At 49.1% G+C, this 24,399-nt stretch overlaps 1 protein-coding gene across 6 annotated transcripts in view; it reads left to right on the forward strand.

Moving 5' to 3' along the window:
• klhdc3 (kelch domain containing 3) overlaps nt 1-23,320 on the forward strand; it is a 95,195-nt gene extending 71,875 nt beyond the window's left edge. For 5 of the 6 annotated variants that reach the window (XM_045710416.2, XM_045710418.2, XM_045710420.2 and 2 more), the window contains 2 exons: nt 8,336-8,414; nt 16,241-23,320. In XM_045710416.2, the coding sequence (XP_045566372.1) occupies nt 8,336-8,414; nt 16,241-16,307 (146 nt within the window). In that variant the 3' untranslated portion in view covers nt 16,308-23,320. Of the gene's footprint in view, nt 1-8,335; nt 8,419-16,240 lie in introns of those variants that run through there. The other variant, XM_082970606.1, reaches the window with a different exon arrangement.
• The last annotated feature ends 1,079 nt before the right edge of the window (nt 23,321-24,399 follow it).

Consider the following 24,399-nt stretch of genomic DNA (forward strand, 5'->3'; position numbering starts at 1 on the left):
GTCTGAACTCTACCCCCCCCCCCTCTGACCTTCTACTGAATCAGTCTGAACTCTACCCCCCCCCTCTGACCTTCAACTGAATCAGTCTGAACTCTACCCCCCCTCTGACCTACTGAATCAGTCTGAACTCTACCCCCCCCCCCCTGACCTTCTACTGAATCAGTCTGAACTCTACCCCCCCCCCCCTCTGACCTTCTACTGAATCAGTCTGAACTCCCCCCCCCCCCCCTCTGACCTTCTACTGAATCAGTCTGAACTCTATCCCCCCCCTCTGACCTTCTACTGAATCAGTCTGAACTCTACCCCCCCCCCTCTGACCTTCTACTGAATCAGTCTGAACTCCCCCCCCCCCTCTGACCTTCTACTGAATCAGTCTGAACTCTACCCCCCCTCTGACCTTCTACTGAATCAGTCTGAACTCTACCCCCCCTCTGACCTTCTACTGAATCAGTCTGAACTCTACCCCCCCTCTGACCTTCTACTGAATCAGTCTGAACTCTACCCCCCCCCTCTGACCTTCTACTGAATCAGTCTGAACTCTACCCCCCCCCGACCTACTGAATCAGTCTGAACTCTATCCCCCCTCTGACCTTCTACTGAATCAGTCTGAACTCTACCCCCCCCCCCCTCTGACCTTCTACTGAATCAGTCTGAACTCTACCCCCCCCCCCCTCTGACCTTCTACTGAATCAGTCTGAACTCTACCCCCCCCCCCCTCTGACCTTCTACTGAATCAGTCTGAACTCTACCCCCCCTCTGACCTTCTACTGAATCAGTCTGAACTCTACCCCCCCTCTGACCTTCTACTGAATCAGTCTGAACTCTACCCCCCTCTGACCTTCTACTGAATCAGTCTGAACTCTACCCCCCCTCTGACCTTCTAATGAATCAGTCTGAACTCTACCCCCCCTCTGACCTTCTACTGAATCAGTCTGAACTCTACCCCCCCCCCTCTGACCTTCTACTGAATCAGTCTGAACTCTACCCCCCCCCCCTCTGACCTTCTACTGAATCAGTCTGAACTCTACCCCCCCTCTGACCTTCTACTGAATCAGTCTGAATTCTACCCCCCCCCTGACCTACTGAATCAGTCTGAACTCTACCCCCCCCCCCTCTGACCTTCTACTGAATCAGTCTGAACTCTACCCCCCCCCCCTCTGACCTTCTACTGAATCAGTCTGAACTCTACCCCCCCTCTGACCTTCTACTGAATCAGTCTGAACTCTACCCCCCTCTGACCTTCTACTGAATCAATCTGAACTATACCCCCCCTCTGACCTACTGAATCAGTCTGAACTCTACCCCCCCTCTGACCTTCTACTGAATCAGTCTGAACTCTACCCCCCCCCTGACCTTCTACTGAATCAGTCTGAACTCTACCCCCCCTCTGACCTTCTACTGAATCAGTCTGAACTCAACCCCCCCTCTGACCTTCTACTGAATCAGTCTGAACTCTACCCCCCCCCCTCTGACCTTCTACTGAATCAGTCTGAACTCTACCCCCCTCTGACCTTCTACTGAATCAGTCTGAACTCAACCCCCCCTCTGACCTTCTACTGAATCAGTCTGAACTCTACCCCCCCCCTGACCTACTGAATCAGTCTGAACTCTACCCCCCCCCTGACCTTCTACTGAATCAGTCTGAACTCAACCCCCCCTCTGACCTACTGAATCAGTCTGAACTCTACCCCCCCCTCTGACCTTCTACTGAATCAGTCTGAACTCTACCCCCCTCTGACCTTCTACTGAATCAGTCTGAACTCTACCCCCCCCCCCCCCTCTGACCTACTGAATCAGTCTGAACTCTACCCCCCCCTCTGACCTTCTACTGAATCAGTCTGAACTCTACCCCCCCCTCTGACCTACTGAATCAGTCTGAACTCTACCCCCCCCCGACCTACTGAATCAGTCTGAACTCTACCCCCCCCCCTCTGACCTTCTACTGAATCAGTCTGAACTCTACCCCCCTCTGACCTTCTACTGAATCAGTCTGAACTCTACCCCCCCTCTGACCTTCTACTGAATCAGTCTGAACTCTACCCCCCCTCTGACCTTCTACTGAATCAGTCTGAACTCTACCCCCCCCCTGACCTACTGAATCAGTCTGAACTCTACCCCCCCCCTGACCTTCTACTGAGTCAGTCTGAACTCTACCCCCCCTCTGACCTTCTACTGAATCAGTCTGAACTCTACCCCCCCTCTGACCTTCTACTGAATCAGTCTGAACTCTACCCCCCCCCCCTGACCTACTGAATCAGTCTGAACTCTACCCCCCCTCTGACCTACTGAATCAGTCTGAACTCTACCCCCCCCTGACCTACTGAATCAGTCTGAACTCTACCCCCCCCCCTCTGACCTTCTACTGAATCAGTCTGAACTCTACCCCCCCCCCTCTGACCTACTGAATCAGTCTGAACTCTACCCCCCCCCCTCTGACCTTCTACTGAATCAGTCTGAACTCTACCCCCCCCCCTCTGACCTACTGAATCAGTCTGAACTCTACCCCCCCCCCCTCTGACCTTCTACTGAATCAGTCTGAATTCTACCCCCCCCCCTGACCTACTGAATCAGTCTGAACTCTACCCCCCCCCCTCTGACCTTCTACTGAATCAGTCTGAACTCTACCCCCCCCCCCTCTGACCTTCTACTGAATCAGTCTGAACTCTACCCCCCTCTGACCTTCTACTGAATCAGTCTGAACTATACCCCCCCTCTGACCTACTGAATCAGTCTGAACTCTACCCCCCCTCTGACCTTCTACTGAATCAGTCTGAACTCTACCCCCCCCTGACCTTCTACTGAATCAGTCTGAACTCTACCCCCCCTCTGACCTTCTACTGAATCAGTCTGAACTCAACCCCCCCTCTGACCTTCTACTGAATCAGTCTGAACTCTACCCCCCCCCCCCTCTGACCTTCTACTGAATCAGTCTGAACTCTACCCCCCTCTGACCTTCTACTGAATCAGTCTGAACTCTACCCCCCCCCTGACCTACTGAATCAGTCTGAACTCTACCCCCCCTGACCTTCTACTGAATCAGTCTGAACTCAACCCCCCCTCTGACCTACTGAATCAGTCTGAACTCTACCCCCCCCCCTCTGACCTTCTACTGAATCAGTCTGAACTCTACCCCCCCCCCCCTCTGACCTACTGAATCAGTCTGAACTCTACCCCCCCCTCTGACCTACTGAATCAGTCTGAACTCTACCCCCCCTCTGACCTACTGAATCAGTCTGAACTCTACCCCCCCCCCCTGACCTACTGAATCAGTCTGAACTCTACCCCCCTCTGACCTTCTACTGAATCAGTCTGAACTATACCCCCCCTCTGACCTACTGAATCAGTCTGAACTCTACCCCCCCCCGACCTACTGAATCAGTCTGAACTCTACCCCCCCCCCCGACCTACTGAATCAGTCTGAACTCTACCCCCCTCTGACCTTCTACTGAATCAGTCTGAACTCTACCCCCCCTCTGACCTTCTACTGAGTCAGTCTGAACTCTACCCCCCCTCTGACCTTCTACTGAATCAGTCTGAACTCTACCCCCCCTCTGACCTTCTACTGAATCAGTCTGAACTCTACCCCCCCCCCCTGACCTACTGAATCAGTCTGAACTCTACCCCCCCCCCTGACCTTCTACTGAGTCAGTCTGAACTCTACCCCCCCTCTGACCTTCTACTGAATCAGTCTGAACTCTACCCCCCCCCCTGACCTACTGAATCAGTCTGAACTCTACCCCCCCCCCCTGACCTACTGAATCAGTCTGAACTCTACCCCCCCCTCTGACCTTCTACTGAATCAGTCTGAACTCCCCCCCCCCCTCTGACCTTCTACTGAATCAGTCTGAACTCTACCCCCCCCCCTCTGACCTTCTACTGAATCAGTCTGAACTCCCCCCCCCCCTCTGACCTTCTACTGAATCAGTCTGAACTCTACCCCCCCTCTGACCTTCTACTGAATCAGTCTGAACTCTACCCCCCCTCTGACCTTCTACTGAATCAGTCTGAACTCTACCCCCCCTCTGACCTTCTACTGAATCAGTCTGAACTCTACCCCCCCCCTCTGACCTTCTACTGAATCAGTCTGAACTCTACCCCCCCCCGACCTACTGAATCAGTCTGAACTCTATCCCCCCTCTGACCTTCTACTGAATCAGTCTGAACTCTACCCCCCCCCCCCTCTGACCTTCTACTGAATCAGTCTGAACTCTACCCCCCCCCCCCTCTGACCTTCTACTGAATCAGTCTGAACTCTACCCCCCCCCCCCTCTGACCTTCTACTGAATCAGTCTGAACTCTACCCCCCCTCTGACCTTCTACTGAATCAGTCTGAACTCTACCCCCCCTCTGACCTTCTACTGAATCAGTCTGAACTCTACCCCCCTCTGACCTTCTACTGAATCAGTCTGAACTCTACCCCCCCTCTGACCTTCTAATGAATCAGTCTGAACTCTACCCCCCCTCTGACCTTCTACTGAATCAGTCTGAACTCTACCCCCCCCCCTCTGACCTTCTACTGAATCAGTCTGAACTCTACCCCCCCCCCCTCTGACCTTCTACTGAATCAGTCTGAACTCTACCCCCCCTCTGACCTTCTACTGAATCAGTCTGAATTCTACCCCCCCCCTGACCTACTGAATCAGTCTGAACTCTACCCCCCCCCCCTCTGACCTTCTACTGAATCAGTCTGAACTCTACCCCCCCCCCCTCTGACCTTCTACTGAATCAGTCTGAACTCTACCCCCCCTCTGACCTTCTACTGAATCAGTCTGAACTCTACCCCCCTCTGACCTTCTACTGAATCAATCTGAACTATACCCCCCCTCTGACCTACTGAATCAGTCTGAACTCTACCCCCCCTCTGACCTTCTACTGAATCAGTCTGAACTCTACCCCCCCCCTGACCTTCTACTGAATCAGTCTGAACTCTACCCCCCCTCTGACCTTCTACTGAATCAGTCTGAACTCAACCCCCCCTCTGACCTTCTACTGAATCAGTCTGAACTCTACCCCCCCCCCTCTGACCTTCTACTGAATCAGTCTGAACTCTACCCCCCTCTGACCTTCTACTGAATCAGTCTGAACTCAACCCCCCCTCTGACCTTCTACTGAATCAGTCTGAACTCTACCCCCCCCCTGACCTACTGAATCAGTCTGAACTCTACCCCCCCCCTGACCTTCTACTGAATCAGTCTGAACTCAACCCCCCCTCTGACCTACTGAATCAGTCTGAACTCTACCCCCCCCTCTGACCTTCTACTGAATCAGTCTGAACTCTACCCCCCTCTGACCTTCTACTGAATCAGTCTGAACTCTACCCCCCCCCCCCCCTCTGACCTACTGAATCAGTCTGAACTCTACCCCCCCCTCTGACCTTCTACTGAATCAGTCTGAACTCTACCCCCCCCTCTGACCTACTGAATCAGTCTGAACTCTACCCCCCCCCGACCTACTGAATCAGTCTGAACTCTACCCCCCCCCCTCTGACCTTCTACTGAATCAGTCTGAACTCTACCCCCCTCTGACCTTCTACTGAATCAGTCTGAACTCTACCCCCCCTCTGACCTTCTACTGAATCAGTCTGAACTCTACCCCCCCTCTGACCTTCTACTGAATCAGTCTGAACTCTACCCCCCCCCTGACCTACTGAATCAGTCTGAACTCTACCCCCCCCCTGACCTTCTACTGAGTCAGTCTGAACTCTACCCCCCCTCTGACCTTCTACTGAATCAGTCTGAACTCTACCCCCCCTCTGACCTTCTACTGAATCAGTCTGAACTCTACCCCCCCCCCCTGACCTACTGAATCAGTCTGAACTCTACCCCCCCTCTGACCTACTGAATCAGTCTGAACTCTACCCCCCCCTGACCTACTGAATCAGTCTGAACTCTACCCCCCCCCCTCTGACCTTCTACTGAATCAGTCTGAACTCTACCCCCCCCCCTCTGACCTACTGAATCAGTCTGAACTCTACCCCCCCCCCCCTCTGACCTTCTACTGAATCAGTCTGAACTCTACCCCCCCCCCTCTGACCTACTGAATCAGTCTGAACTCTACCCCCCCCCCCTCTGACCTTCTACTGAATCAGTCTGAATTCTACCCCCCCCCCTGACCTACTGAATCAGTCTGAACTCTACCCCCCCCCCTCTGACCTTCTACTGAATCAGTCTGAACTCTACCCCCCCCCCCTCTGACCTTCTACTGAATCAGTCTGAACTCTACCCCCCTCTGACCTTCTACTGAATCAGTCTGAACTATACCCCCCCTCTGACCTACTGAATCAGTCTGAACTCTACCCCCCCTCTGACCTTCTACTGAATCAGTCTGAACTCTACCCCCCCCTGACCTTCTACTGAATCAGTCTGAACTCTACCCCCCCTCTGACCTTCTACTGAATCAGTCTGAACTCAACCCCCCCTCTGACCTTCTACTGAATCAGTCTGAACTCTACCCCCCCCCCCCTCTGACCTTCTACTGAATCAGTCTGAACTCTACCCCCCTCTGACCTTCTACTGAATCAGTCTGAACTCTACCCCCCCCCTGACCTACTGAATCAGTCTGAACTCTACCCCCCCTGACCTTCTACTGAATCAGTCTGAACTCAACCCCCCCTCTGACCTACTGAATCAGTCTGAACTCTACCCCCCCCCCTCTGACCTTCTACTGAATCAGTCTGAACTCTACCCCCCTCTGACCTTCTACTGAATCAGTCTGAACTCTACCCCCCCCCCCCCTCTGACCTACTGAATCAGTCTGAACTCTACCCCCCCCTCTGACCTACTGAATCAGTCTGAACTCTACCCCCCCTCTGACCTACTGAATCAGTCTGAACTCTACCCCCCCCCCCTGACCTACTGAATCAGTCTGAACTCTACCCCCCTCTGACCTTCTACTGAATCAGTCTGAACTATACCCCCCCTCTGACCTACTGAATCAGTCTGAACTCTACCCCCCCCCGACCTACTGAATCAGTCTGAACTCTACCCCCCCCCCCGACCTACTGAATCAGTCTGAACTCTACCCCCCTCTGACCTTCTACTGAATCAGTCTGAACTCTACCCCCCCTCTGACCTTCTACTGAGTCAGTCTGAACTCTACCCCCCCTCTGACCTTCTACTGAATCAGTCTGAACTCTACCCCCCCTCTGACCTTCTACTGAATCAGTCTGAACTCTACCCCCCCCCCCTGACCTACTGAATCAGTCTGAACTCTACCCCCCCCCCTGACCTTCTACTGAGTCAGTCTGAACTCTACCCCCCCTCTGACCTTCTACTGAATCAGTCTGAACTCTACCCCCCCCCCTGACCTACTGAATCAGTCTGAACTCTACCCCCCCCCCTGACCTACTGAATCAGTCTGAACTCTACCCCCCCCTCTGACCTTCTACTGAATCAGTCTGAACTCTACCCCCCCTCTGACCTTCTACTGAATCAGTCTGAACTCTACCCCCCCCCCTGACCTACTGAATCAGTCTGAACTCTACCCCCCCCCCCTGACCTACTGAATCAGTCTGAACTCTACCCCCCCCCTCTGACCTTCTACTGAATCAGTCTGAACTCTACCCCCCCCCCCCCCTGACCTACTGAATCAGTCTGAACTCTACCCCCCCCCCTGACCTACTGAGTCAGTCTGAACTCTACCCCCCCCGACCTACTGAATCAGTCTGAACTCTACCCCCCTCTGACCTTCTACTGAATCAGTCTGAACTCTACCCCCCCCCGACCTACTGAATCAGTCTGAACTCTACCCCCCCTCTGACCTTCTACTGAATCAGTCTGAACTCTACCCCCCTCTGACCTTCTACTGAATCAGTCTGAACTCCCCCCCCCCTCTGACCTTCTACTGAATCAGTCTGAACTCTACCCCCCCCCCCTCTGACCTTCTACTGAATCAGTCTGAACTCTACCCCCCCCCCCCTCTGACCTTCTACTGAATCAGTCTGAACTCTACCCCCCCCCCTCTGACCTACTGAATCAGTCTGAACTCTACCCCCCCCCTGACCTTCTACTGAATCAGTCTGAACTCTACCCCCCCCCTCTGACCTACTGAATCAGTCTGAACTCTACCCCCCCTCTGACCTACTGAATCAGTCTGAACTCTACCCCCCCTCTGACCTTCTACTGAATCAGTCTGAACTCTACCCCCCCCCCCCTCTGACCTTCTACTGAATCAAGTCTGAACTCTACCCCCCCCCCTCTGACCTTCTACTGAATATGTTTAATCGCTCAAATAAATTGACTCTCTCTGTGTGTCTTTGTGTGAATGATTATATTAGAGCTATGATACCTCCTGTGACTCATCATGTTAAAGGTGTTTATGTCTTCTCCTGTACCAGGTCCTAATCTGAAGACATTATGCAAGCTAGCTGTTATTAACTACAGTCTTGACCAGGGTGGTCTACCACACGACATCAGGTAATTCTTCCTTCTCTTTCCTACGCTTCTTCCTTTTGTCCTCCTCTCTTCTCTTTCCTTCCTTTCCTTTTATCCTCCTTTTCACTCTTCCTCTTTCCCCTCTTCCTCCTCTTATCTCCTATTCCTCATGAAACCAGACATATTGTCTCTTCTCCTCTCCTTCTCTCCTCTTCTCGCCATCTCTCTTCTTCTCTCATCTCTTCTTCTCCTCTCATCTCTGTTCTCTTTCTTCATCTCCTCATATCTCTTCTCTCCAGTTCATCGCTCCATATATCTTCTTCTCCTCTTCATCACTCCATATCTCTTCTTCTTATTTCATCTCTTCTCTTTTCCTTTTCTCTTCTCTCTTCTTCCCCCAACCGGTACTCGTGTGTTATTTTATCACAGCTTTATATTCTTGTTACTATAGCACAGCCTTGCCAGTGTCTCGTCCGATAATGTGGTCATCGTTTTATATTCCACTCTCTAATACTACTGTTCTGATAATGGTCTGCATGCCAGCTGCTACCACTACTACTAATGTTCTGATAATGTTCTGCATGTCAGCTGCTACCACTACTACTAATGTTCTGATAATGTTCTGCATGTCAGCTGCCACCACTACTACTAATGTTCTGATAATGTACTGCATGCCAGCTGCTACCACTACCACTAATGTTCTGATAATGTTCTACATGTCAGCTGCTACCACTACTACTAATGTTCTGATAATTTTCTGATAATGTTCTGCATGTCAGCTGCTACCACTACTACTAATGTTCTGATAATGTTCTGCATGCCAGCTGCTACCACTACTACTAATGTTCTAATAATGTTCTGCATGCCAACTGCTACCACTACCACTAATGTTCTGATAATGTTCTGCATGTCAGCTGCTACCACTACTACTAATGTTCTGATAATGTTCTACATGTCAGCTGCTACCACTACTACTAATGTTCTGCATGTCAGCTGCTACCACTACTACTAATGTTCTGATAATGTTCTGATAATGTTCTGCATGTCAGCTGCTACCACTACTACTAATGTTCTGATAATGTTCTACATGTCAGCTGCTACCACTACTACTAATGTTCTGATAATGTTCTGATAATGTTCTGCATGTCAGCTGCTACCACTACTACTAATGTTCTGATAATGTTCTGCATGTCAGCTGCTACCACAACTACTAATGTTCTGATAATGTTCTGCAATTCAGCTGCTACCACTACTAATGTTCTGATAATGTTCTGCATATCAGCTGCTAACACTACTACTAATGTTCTGATAATGTTCTGATAATGTTCTGCATGTCAGCTGCTACCACTACTACTAATGTTCTGATAATGTTCTACATGTCAGCTGCTACCACTACTACTAATGTTCTGATAATGTTCTGATAATGTTCTGCATGTCAGCTGCTACCACTACTACTAATGTTCTGATAATGTTCTGCATGTCAGCTGCTACCACAACTACTAATGTTCTGATAATGTTCTGCATTCAGCTGCTACCACTACTAATGTTCTGATAATGTTCTGCATATCAGCTGCTACCACTACTACTAATGTTCTGATAATGTTCTGCAATTCAGCTGCTACCACTACTACTAATGTTCTGATAATGTTCTGATAATGTTCTGCGTGTCACTACTACTAATGTTCTGATAATGTTCTGCATTTCAGCTGCTACCACTACTACTAATGTTCTGATAATGTTCTGCATGCCAGCTGCTACCACTACTACTAATGTTCTGATAATGTTCTGCATGCCAGCTGCTACCACTACTACTAATGTTCTAATAATGTTCTGCATGCCAACTGCTACCACTACCACTAATGTTCTGATAATGTTCTGCATGTCATCTGCTACCACTACTACTAATGTTCTGATAATGTTCTACATGTCAGCTGCTACCACTACTACTAATGTTCTGCATGTCAGCTGCTACCACTACTACTAATGTTCTGATAATGTTCTGATAATGTTCTGCATGTCAGCTGCTACCACTACTACTAATGTTCTCATAATGTTCTACATGTCAGCTGCTACCACTACTACTAATGTTCTGATAATGTTCTGATAATGTTCTGATAATGTTCTACATGTCAGCTGCTACCACTACTACTAATGTTCTGATAATGTTCTGATAATGTTCTACATGTCAGCTGCTACCACAACTACTAATGTTCTGATAATGTTCTGCATGGCAGCTGCTACCACTACTAATGTTCTGATAATGTTCTGATAATGTTCTGCATTTCAGCTGCTACCACTACTACTAATGTTCTGATAATGTTCTGATAATGTTCTGCGTGTCACTACTACTAATGTTCTGATAATGTTCTGCATTTCAGCTGCTACCACTACCACTAATATTCTGATAATGTTCTGATAATGTTCTGCATGTCAGCTGCTACCACTACTACTAATGTTCTGATAATGTTCTGCATATCAGCTGCTACCACTACTACTAATGTTCTGATAATGTTCTGCATGCCAGCTGCTACCACTACTACTAATGTTCTGATAATGTTCTGCATGCCAGCTGCTACCACTACTACTAATGTTCTGATAATGTTCTACATGCCAGCTGCTACCACTACTACTAATGTTCTGATAATGTTCTGCATGCCAGCTGCTACCACTACTACTAATGTTCTGATAATGTTCTGCATTTCAGCTGCTACCACTACTACTAATGTTCTGATGATGTTCTACATGTCAGCTGCTACCACTACTGCTAATGTTCTGATAATGTTCTGCATGTCACTACTACTAATGTTCTGATAATGTTCTACATGTCAGCTGCTACCACTACTACTAATGTTCTGATAATGTTCTGATAATGTTCTACATGTCAGCTGCTACCACTACTACTAATGTTCTGATAATGTTCTGTATGTCAGCTGCTACCACTACTACTAATGTTCTGATAATGTTCTGTATGTCAGCTGCTACCACTACTAATGTTCTGATAATGTTCTGCATGTCATATGATACCACTAATACTACTGTTCTGATAATGTTCTGCATGCCAGCTGCTACCACTACTACTAATGTTCTGATAATGTTCTGCATGCCAGCTGCTACCACTACTACTAATGTTCTGATAATGTTCTGATAATGTTCTGCATGCCAGCTGCTACCACCACTACTAATGTTCTGATAATGTTCTGATATTGTTCTGCATGCCAGCTGCTACCACTACTACTACTAATGTTCTGATAATGTTCTGCATGGCAGCTGCTTCCACTACCACTAATGTTCTGATAATGTTCTGATAATGTTCTGCATGCCAGCTGCTACCACTACTAGTAATGTTCTGATAATGTTATGCATGCCAGCTGCTACCACTACTACTAATGTTCTGATAATGTTCTGCATGGCAGCTGCTACCACTACTAGTAATGTTCTGATAATGTTCTGATAATGTTCTGCATGCCAGCTGCTTCCACTACCACTAATGTTCTGATAATGTTCTGCATGCCAGCTGCTACAACTACTACTACTGTTCTGATAATGTTCTGCATGCCAGCTGCTACCACTACTACTAATGTTCTGATAATGTTCTGATAATGTTCTGCATGGCAGCTGCTACCACTACTACTAATGTTCTGATAATGTTCTGCATGTCAGCTGCTACCACTACTACTAATGTTCTGATAATGTTCTGCATGTCAGCTGTTACCACTACTACTAATGTTCTGATAATGTTCTGCATGTCATCTGTTACCACTACTACTAATGTTCTGATAATGTTCTGCATGGCAGCTGTTACCACTACTACTAATGTTCTGATAATGTTCTGCATGTCATCTGTTACCACTACTACTAATGTTCTGATAATGTTCTGCATGGCAGCTGTTACCACTACTACTAATGTTCTGATAATGTTCTGCATGGCAGCTGTTACCACTACTACTAATGTTCTGATAATGTTCTGCATGTCATCTGTTACCACTACTACTAATGTTCTGATAATGTTCTGCATGGCAGCTGTTACCACTACTACTAATGTTCTGATAATGTTCTGCATGTCATCTGTTACCACTACTACTAATGTTCTGATAATGTTCTGCATGGCAGCTGTTACCACTACTACTAATGTTCTGATAATGTTCTGCATGGCAGCTGTTACCACTACTACTAATGTTCTGATAATGTTCTGCATGTCATCTGTTACCACTACCACTAATGTTCTGATAATGTTCTGCATGGCAGCTGTTACCACTACTACTAATGTTCTGATAATGTTCTGCATGGCAGCTGTTACCACTACTACTAATGTTCTGATAATGTTCTGCATGGCAGCTGTTACCCACTACTAGCGTAATGCCTGTCGCTGCCCCCACTAATGTTCGGTGCATGCCAGCTGCTACCACTACTACTAATGTTCTGATAATGTTCTGCATGTCATCTGCTACCACTACTACTAATGTTCTGATAATGTTCTGCATGTCATCTGCTACCACTACTACTAATGTTCTAATCATCATTCTCCCTCTAGTCTCCATCATTCTCCCTCTCTAACCCTCAGTCCCTCTAGTCTCCATCATTCTCCCTCTCTAACCCTCAGTCCCTCTAGTCTCTATCATTCTCCCTCTCTAACCCTCAGTCCCTCTAGTCTCCATCATTCTCCCTCTCTAACCCTCAGTCCCTCTAGTCTCTATCATTCTCCCTCTAACCCTCAGTCCCTCTAGTCTCTATCATTCTCCCTCTCTAACCCTCAGTCCCTCTAGTCTCCATCATTCTCCCTCTCTAACCCTCAGTCCCTCTAGTCTCTATCATTCTCCCTCTCTAACCCTCAGTCCCTCTAGTCTCCATCATTCTCCCTCTAACCCTCAGTCCCTCTAGTCTCCATCATTCTCCCTCTAACCCTCAGTCCCTCTAGTCTCCATCATTCTCCCTCTAACCCTCAGTCCCTCTAGTCTCTATCATTCTCCCTCTCTAACCCTCAATCCCTCTAGTCTCCATCATTCTCCCTCTCTAACCCTCAGTCCCTCTAGTCTCTATCATTCTCCCTCTAACCCTCAGTCCCTCTAGTCTCCATCATTCTCCCTCTAACCCTCAGTCCCTCTAGTCTCCATCATTCTCCCTCTCTAACCCTCAGTCCCTCTAGTCTCTATCATTCTCCCTCTAACCCTCAGTCCCTCTAGTCTCCATCATTCTCCCTCTAACCCTCAGTCCCTCTAGTCTCCATCATTCTCCCTCTCTAACCCTCAATCCCTCTAGTCTCTATCAGTCACCCTCTCTAACCCTCAATCCCTCTAGTCTCTATCATTCTCCCTCTAACCCTCAATCCCTCTAGTCTCCATCATTCTCCCTCTCTAACCCTCAGTCCCTCTAGTCTCTATCAGTCTCCCTCTCTAACCCTCAGTCCCTCTAGTCTCTATCATTCTCCCTCTCTAACCCTCAGTCCCTCTAGTCTCTATCATTCTCCCCTCTAACCCTTAGTCCCTCTAGTCTCCATCAATCTCCCCTCTAACCCTCAGTCCCTCTAGTCTCCATCATTCTCCCTCTAACCCTCAGTCCCTCTAGTCTCCATCATTCTCCCTCTAACCCTCAGTCCCTCTAGTCTCCCTTTGTGACCCTCCCTGGCCATCAGTCTCCATCAGCGTCCCTCCCTGGCCATCAGTCTCCATCAGCGTCCCTCCCTGGCCATCAGTCTCCATCAGCGTCCCTCCCTGGCCATCAGTCTCCATCAGCGTCCCTCCCTGGCCATCAGTCTCCATCAGCGTCCCTCCCTGGCCATCAGTCTCCCTTTGTGACCCTCCCTGGCCATCAGTCTCCATCAGCGTCCCTCCCTGGCCATCAGTCTCCATCAGCGTCCCTCCCTGGCCATCAGTCTCCATCAGCGTCCCTCCCTGGCCATCAGTCTCCATCAGCGTCCCTCCCTGGCCATCAGTCTCCATCAGCGTCCCTCCCTGGCCATCAGTCTCCATCAGCGTCCCTCCCTGGCCATCAGTCTCCATCAGCGTCCCTCCCTGGCCATCAGTCTCCATCAGCGTCCCTCCCTGTTCATCAGTCTCCATCAGCGTCCCTCCCTGGCCATCAGTCTCCATCAGCGTCCCTCCCTGGCCATCAGTCTCCATCAGCGTCCCTCCCTGGCCATCAGTCTCCCTTTGTGACCCTCCCTGGCCATCAGTCTCCATCAGCGTCCCTCCCTGGCCATCAGTCTCCATCAGCGTCCCTCCCTGGCCATCAGTCTCCATCAGCGTCCCTCCCTGGCCATCAGTCTCCATCAGCGTCCCTCCCTGGCCCTCAGCCCCTATAGTGTCGTCTTCGTCGTCAGCCTGCTCTCTGCTTCTCATGTTTCAACCTCCTTCCCTGGTCCTTACCCTCAGCCATACAACAGGACTCTCAGCCATAAAGCAGGCCCCTCAGCCTAAAACGCTCCCTCCCTGGTCCTAACCCTCAGCCTAAAACACTCCCTCCCTGGTCCTAACCCTCAGCCTAAAACGCTCCCTCCCTGGTCCTAACCCTCAGCCTGAAACGCTCCCTAACTGGTCCTAACCCTCAGCCTGAAACGCTCCCTCCCTGGTCCTAACCTTCAGCCTAAAACACTCCCTCCCTGGTCCTAACCCTCAGCCTGAAACGCTCCCTCCCTGGTCCTAACCCTCAGCCTAAAACGCTCCCTCCCTGGTCCTAACCCTCAGCCTAAAACGCTCCCTCCCTGGTCCTCACCCTCAGTCCTACAGCAGGACCCTCAGCCTAAAACGCTCCCTCCCTGGTCCTAACCTTCAGCCTAAAACACTCCCTCCCTGGTCCTAACCCTCAGCCTGAAACGCTCCCTCCCTGGTCCTAACCCTCAGCCTAAAACGCTCCCTCCCTGGTCCTAACCCTCAGCCTGAAACGCTCCCTCCCTGGTCCTAACCCTCAGCCTAAAACGCTCCCTCCCTCGTCCTAACCCTCAGCCTAAAACGCTCCCTCCCTGGTCCTAACCCTCAGCCTAAAACGCTCCCTCCCTGGTCCTAACCCTCAGCCTAAAACGCTCCCTCCCTCGTCCTAACCCTCAGCCTAAAACGCTCCCTCCCTGGTCCTAACCCTCAGCCTAAAACGCTCCCTCCCTCGTCCTAACCCTCAGCCTAAAACGCTCCCTCCCTCGTCCTAACCCTCAGCCTAAAACGCTCCCTCCCTCGTCCTAACCCTCAGCCTGAAACGCTCCCTCCCTGGTCCTAACCCTCAACCTAAAACGCTCCCTCCCTGGTCCTCACCCTCAGTCCTACAGCAGGACCCTCAGCCTAAAACGCTCCCTCCCTGGTCCTAACCTTCAGCCTAAAACACTCCCTCCCTGGTCCTAACCCTCAGCCTAAAACGCTCCCTCCCTGGTCCTCACCCTCAGTCCTACAGCAGGACCCTCAGCCTAAAACGCTCCCTCCCTGGTCCTAACCCTCAGCCTGAAACGCTCCCTCCTTGGTCCTAACCCTCAGCCTAAAACGGTCCCTCCCTGGTCCTAACCCTCAGCCTAAAACGCTCCCTCCCTGGTCCTAACCCTCAGCCTAAAACACTCCCTCCCTGGTCCTAACCCTCAGCCTAAAACGCTCCCTCCCTCGTCCTAACCCTCAGCCTAAAACGCTCCCTCCCTCGTCCTAACCCTCAGCCTAAAACGCTCCCTCCCTGGTCCTAACCCTCAGCCTAAAACGCTCCCTCCCTGGTCCTAACCCTCAGCCTGAAACGCTCCCTCCCTCGTCCTAACCCTCAGTCCCACAGCAGGACCCTCAGCCTAAAACGCTCCCTCCCTGGTCCTAACCCTCAACCTAAAACGCTCCCTCCCTGGTCCTAACCCTCAGTCCGACAGCAGGACCCTCGGCCTGTGTCTTTAACTGTCACTGTCTCTGTTTTAGGTGGGAGCTGAACGCCATGACCACCAACAGTAACATCAGCAGACCCATCTTCTCCTCTCACGGCTAAACTGACCCAGAACACCAGGGCTGAACTGACCCAGAACACCAGGGCTGAACTGACCCAGAACACCAGGGCTGAACTGACCCAGAACACCAGGGCTGAACTGACCCAGAACACCAGGGCTGAACTGACCCAGAACACCAGGGCTGAACTGACCCAGAACACCAGGGCTGAACTGACCCAGAACACCAGGGCTGAACTGACCCAGAACTACCACAGTACCAGAACACCAGGGCTGAACTGACCCAGAACACCAGGGCTGAACTGACCCAGAAGCTAGCTGGGCTCTCATTGGACCAGAAGATGATCTGCCATCTGAGCTGGCCTTTGACCCGACTAGAACCTGGCAGAGAACTCTACGATCTGGCCGTAGCCAACAGCACAGAGCTCCAGCAGTCTCAGGGCTGACTCCAACAGAACCTTAACGCTCTGAAGTCCTGTCAGTAAAACCACGTTTCTCTTAGTTCTACATCAGAACCTGTCTGGTTGTCCTAGGTCTGGTTCTCCACCTGCCAACGCTGTTTGAAATGACTGGACCTGTAGACCTGGAGGCTGTCTGCCTGTCTGTTTTTACAGTAACATTTTGATCTGGTCTGGTTTGGAGTTTTCTTCTCCCTTGGTTTGTCTATCGCTCTCTCTCTCTCTTTCTTTCTCTCTATCGCTCTCGCTTCTCTTGTTGTCCTCCCTGGACACTATCAGGAGGGGGTTCTACTGGTGCATTAGTATCTGGGTTTGTGTTGCTCTATTACTCACAACTCACTGTGAATCACCTTGATTGTTTTACCAGTATTACGACAAGCAGAACATATTCTTCACTCAACACGGATTTCTCTTTTTTTGAAAGAGTTGCAGAAGTGAATGCTGACATTTAGTTTTCTCATCGGGGAAGGGACAGAAGTTCTGAACTCCAAATGTCCTGAGTGGATAACTAACCTCTCTTCTCTGTGTGGAAGTGGAGGACGTGTCATCAGCCTCTAGAATGCATCTGTCACAGCCAACCACCATAGAGCGCCGTACGGCTGTGCTGCTCACTGCTTCCAGCTGACTCTAGAAGTTAGAATTAGCTTAACAAAGTTAAACGTTCCATTCATCTCCTGGTTGGTCTTTAACTGTCATTCATGCAACAGATTTTGGACCCACCACAGGGAGCCTGCCTGTTGAACCAACCTAGAATACAACAGGTCCATTGGGTGTAGAGGAGAGTACTATAGTACTATACTATTAGGGTACTATATGACACTACTAGGGTGCTATAGTATTATACTACTGGAGTACCCTAGTAGTACAGTAGTAGTGTATTAGTACAGTACCCTAGTAGTAGTATAGTATGATAGTACCCTAATAGTACAGTAGTAGTGTAGTACTACAGTACCCTAGTAGCAGTATATTATGATAGTACCCTAGTAATACAGTAGTAGTACAATACTATACTATGACTAGGGTACTGTAGTAATAGACTACTACTGTACTACTAGGGTACTATACTACTGTACTACTAGTATACTATACTACTACAATACTAGGGTACTATCGTACTATACTAGAAACAGCTGTCCTACACTAGACCTTCCTGACATTAGCCATCTATTTTAGCCCAGGCAGAAGAACAGCTATTTAATTAACCCCTAGTTGCTTCCCTGCAGATCGACATGCATACCTTCATCCCTACTGATCAACCTGCATACCTTCAGCCCTGCTGATCGACATGCATACCTTCATCCCTACTGATCAACCTGCATACCTTCAGCCCTACTGATCAACCTGCATACCTTCAGCCCTACTGATCAACATGCATACCTTCAGCCCTACTGATCAACATGCATACCTTCATCCCTACTGATCAACCTGCATACCTTCAGCCCTACTGATCAACATGCATACCTTCAGCCCTACTGATCAACATGCATACCTTCAGCCCTACTGATCAACATGCATACCTTCAGCCCTACTGATCAACATGCATACCTTCAGCCCTACTGATCAATCTGCATACCTTCAGCCCTACTGATCAACATGCATAACTTCAGCCCCTACTGATCAACATGCATACCTTCAGCCCCTACTGATCAACATGCATACCTTCAGCCCTACTGATCAACATGCATACCTTCAGCCCTACTGATCAACATGCATACCTTCAGCCCCTACTGATCAATATGCATACCTTCAGCCCTACTGATCAACATGCATACCTTCAGCCCTACTGATCAACATGCATACCTTCAGCCCTACTGATCAACATGCATACCTTCAGCCCTACTGATCAACCTGCATACCTTCAGCCCTACTGATCAACCTGCATACCTTCAGCCCTACTGATCAACATGCATACCTTCAGCCCCTACTGATCAACATGCATACCTTCAGCCCTATTGATCAACCTGCATACCTTCAGCCCTACTGATCAACATGCACACCTTCAGCCCTATTGATCAACATGCATACCTTCAGCCCTACTGATCAACATGCATACCTTCAGCCCTACTGATCAACATGCATATCTTCAGCCCTACTGATCAACCTGCATACCTTCATCCCTACTGATCAACATGCATACCTTCAGCCCCTACTGATTAACATGCATACCTTCAGCCCTACTGATCAATCTGCATACCTTCAGCCCCTACTGATCAACATGCATATCTTCAGCCCCTACTGATCAATATGCATACCTTCAGCCCTTACTGATCAACATGCATACCTTCAGCCCTACTGATCAACCTGCATACCTTCAGCCCCTACTGATCAACATGCATACCTTCAGCCCCTACTGATCAATATGCATACCTTCAGCCCCTACTGATCAACATGCATACCTTCATCCCTACTGATCAACATGCATACCTTCAGCCCCTACTGATCAACCTGCATACCTTCAGCCCTACTGATCAACCTGCATACCTTCAGCCCTACTGATCAACATGCATACCTTCAGCCCTACTGATCAACATGCATATCTTCAGCCCTACTGATCAACATGCATACCTTCATCCCTACTGATCAACATGCATACCTTCAGCCCTACTGATCAACATGCATATCTTCAGCCCTACTGATCAACCTGCATACCTTCATCCCTACTGATCAACATGCATACCTTCAGCCCCTACTGATTAACATGCATACCTTCAGCCCTACTGATCAATCTGCGAAGGAGGTGGGATATTCTATTCTGTTCCTGTTTATTTTTCTGTGCCAAATATAGTTAGGTTTCATGCTACAGCTAACCCTAATGACAGCTAACCCTAATGGTTTCATGCTACAGCTAACCCTAATGACAGCTAACCCTAATGGCCAATGGATGAGGACTAAAGCTAGCATAGAAATGGACTGCAGATAGACAAAAACAGAGAGTTGAGCTAGGGCAGGTCATCCTCCACCCTACCTGACTACCCTCCACCCTACCTGGCCACCCTCCACCCTACCTGGCCACCCTCCACCCTACCTGACCACCCTCCACCCTACCTGACCACCCTACCTGACTACCCTCCACCCTACCTGACCACCCTACCTGACCACCCTCCACCCTACCTGACCACCCTACCTGGCCACCCTCCACCCTACCTGACCACCCTACCTGACTACCCTCCACCCTACCTGGCCAACCTCCAACCTACCTGGCCACCCTCCACCCTACCTGGCCACCCTCCACCCTACTTGACCACCCTCCACCCTACCTGACCACCCTACCTGACTACCCTCCACTCTACCTGACCACCCTACCTGACCACCCTCCACCCTACCTGGCCACCCTCCACCCTATCTGACCACCCTACCTGACTACCCTCCACCCTACCTGACCACCCTACCTGACCACCCTCCACCCTACCTGGCCACCCTACCTGACCACCCTACCTGACCACCCTACCTGACTACCCTCCACCCTACCTGACCACCCTACCTGACCACCCTACCTGGCCACCCTCCACCCTACCTGGCCACCCTCCACCCTACCTGGCCACCCTACCCGACTACCCTCCACCCTACCTGACTACCCTCCACCCTACCTGACCACCCTACCTGACCACTCTCCACCCTACCTGACCACCCTACCTGGCCACCCTCCACCCTACCTGGCCACCCTCCACCCTACCTGACCACCCTACCTGGCCACCCTCCACCCTACCTGACCACCCTACCTGGCCACCCTCCACCCTACCTGACCACCCTCCACCCTACCTGGCCACCCTACCTGACTACCTGGCCACCCTACCTGACTACCTGACCACCCTCCACCCTACCTGACCCCCCTACCTGACCACCCTCCACCCTACCTGACCACCCTCCACCCTACCTGACCACCCTACCTGACCACCCTACCTGACCATCCTCCACCCTACCTGACCACCCTACCTGACCACCCTCCACCCTACCTGACCACCCTACCTGACTACCCTCCACCCTACCTGACCACCCTACCTGACCACCCTCCACCCTACCTGACTACCCTCCACCCTACCTGACCACCCTACCTGACCACCCTCCACCCTACCTGACCACCCTCCACCCTACCTGACCACCCTACCTGACTACCCTCCACCCTACCTGACCACCCTCCACCCTACCTGACCACCCTACCTGACCACCCTACCTGGCCACCCTACCTGACCACCCTACCTGGCCACCCTACCTGACCACCCTACCTGGCCACCCTACCTGACCACCCTACCTCACCACCCTACCTGACTACCATCAGGCTGACCCCCAGTCTTCATGGAGGAGATTACTGAGTAGTTTGGTTCATCAGGCTGACCTCCAGTCTTCATGGAGGAGATTACTGAGTAGTTTGGTTCATCAGGCTGACCCCCAGTATTCATGGAGGAGATTACTGAGTAGTTTGGTTCATCAGGCTGACCTCCAGTCTTCATGGAGGAGATTACTGAGTAGTTTGGTTCATCAGGCTGACCCCCAGTCTTCATGGAGGAGATTACTGAGTAGTTTGGTTCAGGCTGATCCCCAGTCTTCATGGAGGAGATTACTGAGTAGTTTGGTTCATCAGGCTGACCCCCAGTCTTCATGGAGGAGATTACTGAGTAGTTTGGTTCATCAGGCTGACCTCCAGTCTTCATGGAGGAGATTACTGAGTAGTTTGGTTCATCAGGCTGATCCCCAGTCTTCATGGAGGAGATTACTGAGTAGTTTGGTTCATCAGGCTGATCCCCAGTCTTCATGGAGGAGATTACTGAGTAGTGTGGTTCATCAGGCTGACCCCCAGTCTTCATGGAGGAGATTACTGAGTAGTTTGGTTCATCAGGCTGACCTCCAGTCTTCATGGAGGAGATTACTGAGTAGTTTGGTTCATCAGGCTGACCCCCAGTATTCATGGAGGAGATTACTGAGTAGTTTGGTTCATCAGGCTGACCTCCAGTCTTCATGGAGGAGATTACTGAGTAGTTTGGTTCATCAGGCTGACCCCCAGTCTTCATGGAGGAGATTACTGAGTAGTTTGGTTCAGGCTGATCCCCAGTCTTCATGGAGGAGATTACTGAGTAGTTTGGTTCATCAGGCTGACCCCCAGTCTTCATGGAGGAGATTACTGAGTAGTTTGGTTCATCAGGCTGACCTCCAGTCTTCATGGAGGAGATTACTGAGTAGTTTGGTTCATCAGGCTGACCTCCAGTCTTCATGGAGGAGATTACTGAGTAGTTTGGTTCATCAGGCTGACCCCCAGTCTTCATGGAGGAGATTACTGAGTAGTTTGGTTCATCAGGCTGATCCCCAGTCTTCATGGAGGAGATTACTGAGTAGTGTGGTTCATCAGGCTGACCCCCAGTCTTCATGGAGGAGATTACTGAGTAGTTTGGTTCATCAGGCTGACCTCCAGTCTTCATGGAGGAGATTACTGAGTAGTTTGGTTCAGGCTGACCTCCAGTCTTCATGGAGGAGATTACTGAGTAGTTTGGTTCATCAGGCTGACCTCCAGTCTTCATGGAGGAGATTACTGAGTAGTTTGGTTCAGGCTGATCCCCAGTCTTCACATTAAGTTATTGAGGGATGATGATGTTTTGGCAATGTGAAGATAAGAATTCCAGTGTGTGGTACCTCTGTATCTGATATAGAATTGACTAGATGAGGTCCGACAGTGGGGAGGGTGAAGGTTATATAGATGGATTTCAGAATTAACCTGGAAGAATCCATTGAAGGGTTTTGGTAAACTGGGACCTGGAAGAATCCATTGAAGGGTTTTGGTAAACTGGGACCTGGAAGAATCCATTGAAGGGTTTTGGTAAACTGGGACCTGGAAGAATCCATTGAAGGGTTTAGATAAACTGGGACCTGGAAGAATCCATTGAAGGGTTTAGGTTAAACTGGGACCTGGAAGAATCCATTGAAGGGTTTAGGTAAACTGGGACCTGGAAGAATCCATTGAAGGGTTTAGGTAAACTGGGACCTGGAAGAATCCATTGAAGGGTTTAGATAAACTGGGACCTGGAAGAATCCACTGAAGGGTTTTGGTAAACTGGGACCTGGAAGAATCCACTGAAGGGTTTTGGTAAACTGGGACCTGGAAGAATCCACTGAAGGGTTTAGGTAAACTGGGACCTGGAAGAATCCATTGAAGGGTTTAGGTAAACTGTCTGGGACCTGGAAGAATCCATTGAAGGGTTTAGATAAACTGTCTTGGAGGTATGAGTATATGTAGATGAAATGGCATAATTGGTGTACATTAATGTTGTAAATAGACAAGATATTGAGTTTCTTAAACAAAGGTCCAGATGGAGCCAGGTAATTAGAAGAAGTGGCTAGTCTTGCACATTTCTTTTGTATGATGAGTAATTTGTGTAGGTAGGAGGCAAATCTACTGGCCCAGACAATATTACAGTAAATGAGATATGGGTAAATGAAGCTCTAGTATAGAGTTAGGAAGCAAGCCTGATGAGCCAAACCACTCATCTCTCTGATATCAACACCTTTCATCACTTTACTGCAGACTGAATGTGATCTTTCCCTGATAACTTTTCATCTATTAAAACTGAGGAATCTAGTGGATGTGACTTGTTCCATTTCATTCCAACCAATTGAGATTCTGTCTCTTTTTTTAATAATATTTCTTATTCTTACTAGTGAATACAATGATGTAGGAGTTTTTAACATTTAAAGATGAAGTGTGTATTTGGAACCATTCAGAAATTAGCTTCATTAATTAGTGAATTAAAAATTATTGTATTATAAAATCTATTTGGTGTCATCAGCAAAGAGAATGAGAAGTACAGTAGAAGACCCAGCAACAAGGTTATTGATATAGATTAGTATGGAATGGTAGAAGAACCAGCAACAAGGTTATTGATATAGATTAGTATGGAATGGTAGAAGACACAGCAGTAAAGTTATTGATATAGATTAGTATGGAATGGTAGAAGAACCAGCAGGTTATTGATATAGATTAGTATGGAATGGTAGAAGAACCAGCAGTAAGGTTATTGATATAGATTAGAATGGAATGGTAGAAGAACCAGCAGGTTATTGATATAGATTAGTATGGAATGGTAGAAGACCCAGCAGTAAGGTTATTGATATAGATTAGTATGGAATGGTAGAACAACCAGCAGGTTATTGATATAGATTAGTATGGAATGGTAGAAGACCCAGCAGTAAGGTTATTGATATAGATTAGTATGGAATGGTAGAACAACCAGCAGGTTATTGATATAGATTAGTATGGAATGGTAGAAGACACAGCAGTAAAGTTATTGATATAGATTAGTATGGAATGGTAGAAGAACCAGCAGGTTATTGATATAGATTAGTATGGTAGAAGAACCAGCAGGTTATTGATATAGATTAGTATGGAATGGTAGAAGACCCAGCAGTAAGGTTATTGATATAGATTAGTATGGAATGGTAGAAGACCCAGCAGGTTATTGATATAGATTAGTATGGAATGGTAGAAGACACAGCAGTAAGGTTATTGATATGGATTAGTATGGAATGGTAGAAGACCCAGCAGGTTATTGATATAGATTAGTATGGAATGGTAGAAGAACCAGCAGGTTATTGATATAGATTAGTATGGAATGGTAGAAGAACCAGCAGGTTATTGATATAGATTAGTATGGAATGGTAGAAGTACCAGCAGGTTATTGATATAGATTAGTAT

This window comes from Salmo salar, chromosome 28 (assembly GCF_965601325.2).
Source record: "Salmo salar chromosome 28, fSalSal1, whole genome shotgun sequence".
NCBI lineage: Eukaryota > Metazoa > Chordata > Actinopteri > Salmoniformes > Salmonidae > Salmo > Salmo salar.